General features: G+C 41.8%; 1 protein-coding gene across 1 annotated transcript; it reads right to left on the bottom strand.

Annotated features, from left to right (window-relative positions):
* Positions 1 to 933: 933 nt before the first annotated feature.
* On the bottom strand, positions 934 to 6630 carry ankef1a (ankyrin repeat and EF-hand domain containing 1a). The gene is made up of 9 exons (XM_030770935.1): positions 6282 to 6630; positions 5330 to 5529; positions 4588 to 4737; positions 4113 to 4236; positions 3019 to 3856; positions 2502 to 2728; positions 1878 to 2038; positions 1342 to 1491; positions 934 to 1080 (listed from the first exon to the last, which is right to left on the bottom strand). The coding sequence occupies exons 1-9, from the start codon at positions 6628 to 6630 to the stop codon at positions 934 to 936; spliced, it is 2346 nt and encodes a 781-aa protein (XP_030626795.1).
* Positions 6631 to 8931: the final 2301 nt, after the last annotated feature.

Consider the following 8931-nt stretch of genomic DNA (forward strand, 5'->3'; position numbering starts at 1 on the left):
CAAAAATACAAAATGAAAGAAAAAGTCTAATGCAAAAGTATTTTTTATTTAGGCCTTCCAACAAGATGTCTTGCATAACGTTCCTAACTGAATTTTTTTTCCCATTTACATTTTGCAGTACAGAAGGTTAAAATACGACGGATTGTTTGACGGATCCTATTAATCAGACACAAGAGGTAGAAACATGCCTGCGTCCTTGTGTCTGGCAATGTAAGCAGTAACCACCAACACCTTCCAAATGTCATTACCTCTGCAGACTCAGGCGTCATCGTATCAATTATCCAATTCCAATGCTTGAGAGGCTGCTCTGCCGATGAGAGCGTATGACTCACTATCACAACACATGTTCACTGTCAGTGCATTGTTTGTTAGTGTGAATGCAGAGAAGAAAAAAAAACAAAACAAACACAATAAATAATCTAGACCCGTTTCATAGAAATGCAATATATTGCATAACTGTATTTCCTGAGATTAAAAAAAAAAAACAAAAACTTGAATGGCAAGCATTTGTATCACTTTGTCAGTGAAAACAAACATCATTAGGCTAGACATTTTTCAAAAGACATCTGTACAGTTTCTTGATGTAGGGTCCTTCATCCACCTGGCCATTCTAAGTAAAGAAGATGAAAGCAAGACACTAGTTTCATATTTTCATAGCATTTGGACCCGTCGACCTACTCTTTCATAAGAACTGAGCTGACTACAGCAGGTGTGCTGGCTATAATACAGTCTTTACAATAGAGGCCAAGTCTGGCCTTGGATGTATTCTTGCCTCAGTTTTCAGTCACCAGTCAGGTCAAATCACTGTTTGCAACAAGGAAGAAAACGTGCAAACTCTGATATCTCGGGATGTAAAATGAGGCATGGCAGTCTTTAAAAGCAGTTAGAACCCGTAGTGTTACAGCCAACCGTCCACTCTCGTCCATTAGTCGTTTATCCTGACAGTTCTAGAGACTTCTTCAGGATGTTTTTACTGAAGGGCATCAAAAAGTCATCAAAGTCCACGTCATGGCTGAAACGCTCTCTCCTCTTCTCTCTCTTCTCTATTAGCTGGTTGGTTGTCAGTGGCTTACCCCAAACCTAAACATACAGATTGAGGAATATGGCCAAATTTGGATCAATAACTGATAGATACAGTCTAAGGTTAGCTCTTCTATTGGTATATATATATGTGTGTGTATGTGTGTGTGTGTTACTTGAAATATCAAATGAATACATTGAACGTTTCTAAAGAGCTACTGCTATCATTGATGTTAGTGAATTCCTGTTTCACATAAAAGATTAACATCTAGCTAAGCATGGCTCCCAGTTCCCCTTGTTTGTTTATCGCTATTGGCATACCGTTCTTGGCACAAAGCTGATGTCGACTTTGTTGATGGCTCCACTGGTGATTTGAGTGCTGCGCAAAATAACGCTCTCTCTTTCCTTCTTTACTGTTTTCTTCACTGCTGTGTTTGAGGTAGTTGGTGTGGTAGTCGGAGTGGAACCTTTCTGATGGGGAATACCACATTGTGTCGTATCATCAGCGTGATAATGATTATGTAAAACACAATGACACAGAAAACACATACAGTGTGAATTGTAATCAGGTTTCACAAGGCGAACTCAACCACGATGTCTGTGCTATTGAGACGCCTAGCGTCACGTTGTGACGGAGTCATTTGATACGGCTGTTCTAATTTGCTTACACTTTGGCCTAGTTTGTCTTGTCTCATGTTTCCCAGCAGCTAGTAAAACACAGGCGATGTTAAATAGATCATAAACAACCTGTACATTTTTGCATTCATTTGGCCACCTGTCTTATTTAATGTGCATAACATTATCGTATTACGACATTATGTTTCAACTCAGGAGGATATTCGATATCGATCTCATACCTTCTCTTCCTTGGAGGTAGCTGGTCTAGGCTTAGGTTGAGGTTTGTTTGCTTTTGCCTTCTTGTTGTCCTTGGGTTTAGGCAGAGTATCAATCTTAGCTTGGATCAAGTCCACGATCCTAAAGTCTGCATAAGCACGGGCAATGTCCAAGCAATTTTGCTCTGCAATTAAAAGATTAAAAGTTTCTGACTCAAATGACACTCAAGCCAAGGTTCATTCATCTCATTGATTTAGATCATTGCGTATCAGGATATTGGTTGATAGTGGCTTCCAAAATTAATTTTCTTTCGAGATTTTACCAAAGTAGCATCAAGATTGCGATCCAGTTGGGTTCAGTGGTAAGGCTGGTGACAAAGTGTTGATGGAGGTTATGATGACGTGATAATATTTGAGTGTTTACACTCAAATCTGATATTGATGATAACACAAAAATGTGTTTGCTATAGTAAGGCTTTATAAAACTGTTTTGGAAATGAAAGGCTATTCAAAGATTACATTGACATTTCATTGTGGAGAATGAGGAGACATGACAAGGCTGAGGTGAGTTGCTTTGATAACCTGTGGTGAAGCTGAGATACGGTCATTCTGAGGGAGAACAGAAGTGGTGAGGTTGTGTCGTTCTACCTTTCTTGTTTTCAGCAGTGACTTTAGCTCCAGCTTTGATGAGGTAGTCCACACAGCAGGGCCGGCCGCTCTCTATGGCTCTCATTAAGGGTGTGGCCCCGTTTAGAGCAGGAGCCTCCAACGATGCCCCTGCCTCCACCAGCAACTCAATGATATCCAGCTGCCCAGCATGGCAAGCATGGTGAAGTGGTGTCCAACTGAACTGGTCACATGCATTGATATTGGCTCTATGGCACAGTTTCACACCAGTTACTATTCACATTAGCCTTCTGGTACACAGAACGTAGTTATATATTAATGTAATAAGTAACATCAGTGACTGAGAACATATATAATAATGCAAAATAGCTCTAATGTATATCCTTTGTGAACGCTGGTATTTATCGTCACTGGCAACTAATCACAGTCTATAAAACAGGGATTTTAAAGCATATCATCCAAATTCTAAGATGTTCAGTGGAAATAAACAGAACAACAATAAGGCCAATAAAGAATTCCTCCAGGTCACTGTCCTTACCCAAGGTCAAGAAGATACTTGGCTACTTCATAGTTCCCAGTAGCACATGCTGTCATGAGCGGTGTCTTATAAAACCGGTCCTTAACATCCACAGGCACGTGCTGGCTGAAGGCCAGTTCAAGGGACTCCAAGTCTCCCGTCATAACGCACTGGTTTATGTTTATGTAAATCCTCTCTGGCTCGTCAATGTACCAAGCTGAGTCATCCTCGATGGGGTGTACCGGCGGGTGGTCTCGGTCAAAGCGGTTGATGTCAGTGTGGAGCTGGAAGCTCTCAATCATGAAATGCGGCGGCCCCCCGTCGGCACGGCGATAGACGAGCTCGGGTGGGATGGTACATATGGGCAGAGGAGGTTTGAACTTCGCCTTCTTCTTGGCCTTCGCCCCCCTTCCTTTCTTCTTCTTCTTCTTTGGTCCATAGGAGGCAATAACAAAAGTTTTGGGCAGGTACTTAAGGCCTTTAAAGAACTCGTTAAGGTTGATCAAGCCCTCCCTCCGTTTGTCATGAGCGAACAGCAGCATCTGGAGGTGACTGTCGTCGACGGGTGCCTGAAGCTGCTGCAGCACAGACGCGAACACTTCCCTGGAGACCACGTCCGTGTCGAAGGTATCGTCTGCAGCGGAGTCGAAAGCGCTTCTCAACGCTGCTTCATTCTCATGGGACCAGTCGTGAAGAGTGACAGCCCAGGGCTCATTGGTTGTGGATGTGCCTGTGTTTAAGATCCTGCCATGCAGTCGCTCAGCTCTCTTCAGCTCTTTGACCGCAGCCTTATGACCATTGTCTTTGGCAATCTGACGTGGCAAGAGACCCTCTTGATTTTTCAGTTTAGGGTTACAACCTGAAGCAGAGAATGCAGGACACACATGAATCCCTGCCACTGCCTTATACTCAATCCATGTCTCCTGAACGGTTTATATGGGAACAATACTTGATTTCTATATTTCTAAGCTGAGGCCGGGAAAACACTTGGGAGAAATATTTACTCGAATCTACTTCTTGTTCCACAAATGTCCTGGCTACACCTGGCTACAGATGAGTAAATGGATCGAAATAAGGAACTTCTATCTCTAAGTGCTTGTATGTGCTTGGTTTACCTCTTTGAGCAAGGAACCTGCAGCACTCAGTGAATCCACCTCGGGCAGCATAATGTAGAGGAGTGTTCCCCTCTGCTGTCATCACACCTATATCTGCTGAGTAGGCTGAAAGCACCTGTATGACCTGGAAAAACCCGAGCTTGATGTTTAATGGCTCTTTTAGCTCTAAGAGGCTGCTTCACGGTGCAACACAAAATTTTATTTCATCTGAGTATTCACCAGTGCATACTTTGAAACTATGGTTCACTGTAAAGTCATCTAACATGTGAATATTCAACACACCACTGAACTACACCAGAGCGCTTTACTTTATACTACTATTACTTTACTTTATACACTTTATTACACCAGACGTTTTCCAGTTACAATTGTTTTACCACAATGGAAAACCAACCACCAGCAGAGGAAGCTCTGAAATACACTAGCCATTATTACAATACAGTCATAACACATCCTCTGGCTATGAAGTACTCACCTCAAAGAAGCCTCCTTTTGCAGCAAAATGGGCGGCATGGAACCTTTTCTTGTCCAGAGCATTGACACTGGCTCCATTTTTGAGGAGAGCCCGTACAAGTTCCACTGCCCCTACTCTGGCTGCCTCCATTAGAGCAGTGCGACCTGTCACCTACGTTCATACACACAAAGCCTCCACGTTTAGATTCAACTCATTAGATTACAGGACAGAGAGCGAGCGTGCTCCTGCTGAAAGTGCATTGACAGATATACACTGTCAGCAAGTTTTGGGAACAAAGTGTGTTACGGACAATGTTGGACTGGGAAACTTGAAAGGGAATTACCCAGTGCAGAGATGCTCTGCAATAAAGGAACATCTTTCAAGTTCTTTTGATGTCAGCCTGTCCTAACTGCATGCAGAAAAAAAACTGAATAATCAAGTTACAGCGGATGACACCAAAGTTTTCTCCTAAAACCTGCATTTGGTAGATGAATCTCTTCTCCCTGTCCAAGTAATAAAACATTTGGGTCTCACTCCTCTTTACACATGTGTACAGTTCTCCTGTATATAATTTATAATGTCTTGTATGGGTGCTTCTGATTCATAAGTCATTTCAGGTACATGCTCTGGAAAGACAAAATATTGTATATAGAGTAGACAGCTATATGGAAAAGGCCTTCACCGCCAACAACTGCATCACAATGGTATCGTGATGAAAAAACAAAAAACCAAAAAACGGAACACTCCGTAAAGGTCTTCATACCTGACTGGTGGCATTGGGGTCGGCGCCTTTCTCCAAGAGGCTCATGCACATGGGCTCGCATTCGAGAGCATGCTCACACGCCAGCAGGAGCACGGGCACCCCCGCGAATGAGACGTTGTTCACGTCGGCCCCGCTGTCAAGAGCCACCTGCAGGCATCGCATGTGCCGCTTGGTGGGGAAGATGCAGTAGAAGAGAACGCCTGGGAGAGCAGCCAAAAGGTGGATCAGATTACAGACAGCCTTTACTGGATGATGCCCCTGATCTGTAATTAGATGTACTGTGGACCTCCGCAAAGTAGGCATGCTGCAATTTACTGCACAGCATCTCCGTAGATTCTATGGGTATCATTAAATTATTATGCAGTGGACAATTGCAATGGAGTGCTTGGGCATCATTGATCGCAGGCATGAATTGTCTCAGGGAGACACTTGAAGCATTGACTTCATCAATATCTTAGCAGTCACGTAGAGAGTCTGCATTTCAATGAGTCAAATGGTCCTCAAGGTATCAGTTCAAACAATGTCTAACAATGCTCAAAGAGGTCAAAGTCCTTGTTACAGAAACTACACTAAGCACTCAGAACCCATCATAATGTAAGTCAGGATGAAACTATAGTACACTGAATTCATAGATCTCTAATTACATGGTGGATGACGGAGTCTTTCTTTTTATTAGTAACGCGTAGCACTTTCATAATTCTCTCATAACACTGTAATTAATACTACATAAACATTTGTACTTGTTTAGGTTAAAAAATGCAGCTCTATGTTTATTTGTTGTTGTTGACATAGGTATTTTGGATGTACACATAATGATGGTTACAGCATGGGGCTTAAGCGGTTGTGTGTCTGTAATATGGAGGCCCACAGAAAGTTTGTTGAAGCAAACATTAATAATGGTGTTACTGGACAAAGGATAGTGTCATTGATTGAATGACATATGACCAGATACCTTTCCCCTCCTCATCAACCAAGGTCATTTTAGCTTGCTTCTGTGCCAGAAAAGAGACCATGACGTCATGTCCGAGTTCTGCGGCCAGCATCACTGGTGTACGACCACGCTTGTCTTGCACATTGGGTCGGGCACCTTGAGAAAAGAGGAAGGTGCCCATATCCACGTTGTTTGAAACGGCTGCCAGGTGTAGAGTGCCTTTGCCCTCTCGCGGCTCCGTGACATTGATAAGGTCACCGACACCCATCCGCACCAGTTTCTCAATCTGTGCCTTGTCTCCCCCGTGAACACACTGGAGCAGTCGGTAGATCTGCACCTCCTCCAAACGACCTTCGGCCACGGAGCTCATTATTCTGACAAGAAGATACAGTGCGTATAGTTGTGCAGCCTATGTAGGTATCGGCCTATCAAAGTCAATTAAACTGCTCTAACTACCTGTTAAATAGGCTGTTTTGGAAACTGTCCGGCCTAGCCTACACATTGTTGTAACCCTCTGCTGTTACCATGCATGCCACACTTAATGTTAAACGTTAGTTGACTAAGAACAATTAAAAGGATGTTGCACTTGAGTAACTCGTGTATAGACGAAAACACAATTCACGTCGACGACTAAACATACTCAAAATAGGTCAACGCGAGCTCGCTGTGTACCTTGAAAAGATTGTAATGACATAATGGACTTTTCCACGCAAACTTTCCGGGAGCCTAGCGTGGCCCAGCTTATAACCAAGAAAAGACAACTTACCTTTAGCTTTACGAATACTGACAACGGGGGAAATCTTCACATTTGCCAACACACGTGCTGACCAACCAGGACTTGAACTCAATCAACTTTCAATGGAATTTTTCAGTAGTTGTTTCCGGCCGGCAGGTTGTGTAAACGCGGATGAGACACATCCCTATGGCAACAGAACGCCGTGAACACTTGGGAAAGCCTTCTTAGGAATCGGCCTACAGTGTCTTGAAATGCACCGTGTCTTGTTCACTGGCTCACCTCAGGTAGAATTACAGGTTATTTACTACTAATCTTGACCATTGATGAGTAATGAGAACCTAATTTCAGTTTACATGGAAATATTTTCCAGCATGTAAGGAACTTCGTGCGTGAATGACACGCGAATACTATTTTTTTTTAATGAGAAGAAAGTCTCGAACATTTTTAGAAACTAGACAGGACCATGACCGGCGTGGATCTGCAAGGGTTTTGCATAATTTAAGGACAACCAGATGCTATATTAAAACTACGTTGCTTACCGCCACAGGGTCTTCAGGAAGCGTTAACACTGGACACAAGATGTCACTAGTACCACACCGGTTGAGCTAGGTCTATTAAAAACAATGGGCCTTGCAACTGAAATATATGCAAATATATAAATAAAGTGATAGCCAAATTGTTCAGTGCATAGATTACTTAAGGGAAAAACTGATCCACTGTAAAAATAAAACAATAACAACAAAATAATAATAATAACAACAATAACAACAACAACAACAATAATAATAGTAATAATAACAACAATAATAACAATATATAAGACAATAGCGGTTCTTTGGACAATATTATTGTCAGACCAGGACTTCTGAAATGCACATTTCAGCGACTCTGAAATGCACTTTTTTGGCTCCCTAGAGCTTCGGATGAAAGCATGACTCCTTCATTAAAGAGACCCAGAACCCAGTGAACATAAACAACAGGACAGACTCTCTTTTGACCTTTTTAAATACACTACTCCACACAATTATCCCATGCATATGCTGAAATGCCAGACACTCTCAAAAATCAAATTATAATTCCATGTGAGAGACTGAAACTCCCTATAAAGCAGAATACTGATATTTTCACTGCCATGGCCATGAAAAGGCCATGAAATTTCTAAACTAATGACCCTTGTTCCAATAACATTGGCCTGGATCGGGAAAAAGAGTTTTAGCTGTAGAATGAACACATTCCATGTTCAGTGTCAAACTGAACCACTGAGACATAGTATATACAGAGAGAACACACAAACAAAGCAGCTAGTTGTGTAAAATTAAATACCTGTATTTGAAATACAAAAGTCAAACAAACATATCCTTGTGGCATGTAACTCTTGTGCTGTGAGTCGTAAAAATAACACACACAAAAAAAATGCACAGACTTTTCTCAACAGAAATGAGCGGGTATAAATGTGATTCAGTATTGCTTCTGGTATGGTGAAAAACAATCATACAGACTAAGGCAACCTAGAGGGGAAAAACAAATATTCAAAAGAAAAGACAAGCAACTTGAAAAATAAAAACTCTTTAAAAACCTAAAAAAAAAACCCGTAAGGTTTTTGTTCTAAACATCAGAAACAGATGCACATCTGCTCATGTCCCAGGTGAATCAAGGAGTGAGCTTTGGGACCACTGGCAATAAAAAAAAAACTCTCTCAAACAACCTGAACGTTCGATAAAATGGCATGAAACAGGATTAGGAGAGATCCAGCTTTCGGTGGTTCTTTTTTTTTTTCTTTAGAATAAATATACAAAGACTTTGAATGTGTGATTTCAAAACATGAAGTTCATAATAAAAAGCTATTTCGAATCCCTTTGCATTAGGGAAAACTTCAGGAATGGACCACCAAAAATTCTCTGGCCAATCTGGACTTTATGGCAAATTATTCAGCTT

Source organism: Chanos chanos, chromosome 4 (genome assembly GCF_902362185.1).
Source record: "Chanos chanos chromosome 4, fChaCha1.1, whole genome shotgun sequence".
Taxonomy (NCBI): domain Eukaryota; kingdom Metazoa; phylum Chordata; class Actinopteri; order Gonorynchiformes; family Chanidae; genus Chanos; species Chanos chanos.

Excerpts from the sequence above, each read along its gene's own strand:
- ankef1a (XM_030770935.1), bottom strand. The coding sequence starts at position 6,630 with ATGAGCTCCGTGGCCGAAGGTCGTTTGGAGGAGGTGCAGATCTACCGA. Across the intron at positions 5,530-6,281 it reads GGTTGATGAGGAGGGGAAAG|GCGTTCTCTTCTACTGCATC; the intron begins GTATCTGGTCAT and ends CTGCTCTCCCAG. Across the intron at positions 1,492-1,877 it reads CTACCTCCAAGGAAGAGAAG|AAAGGTTCCACTCCGACTAC; the intron begins GTATGAGATCGA and ends ATTCCCCATCAG.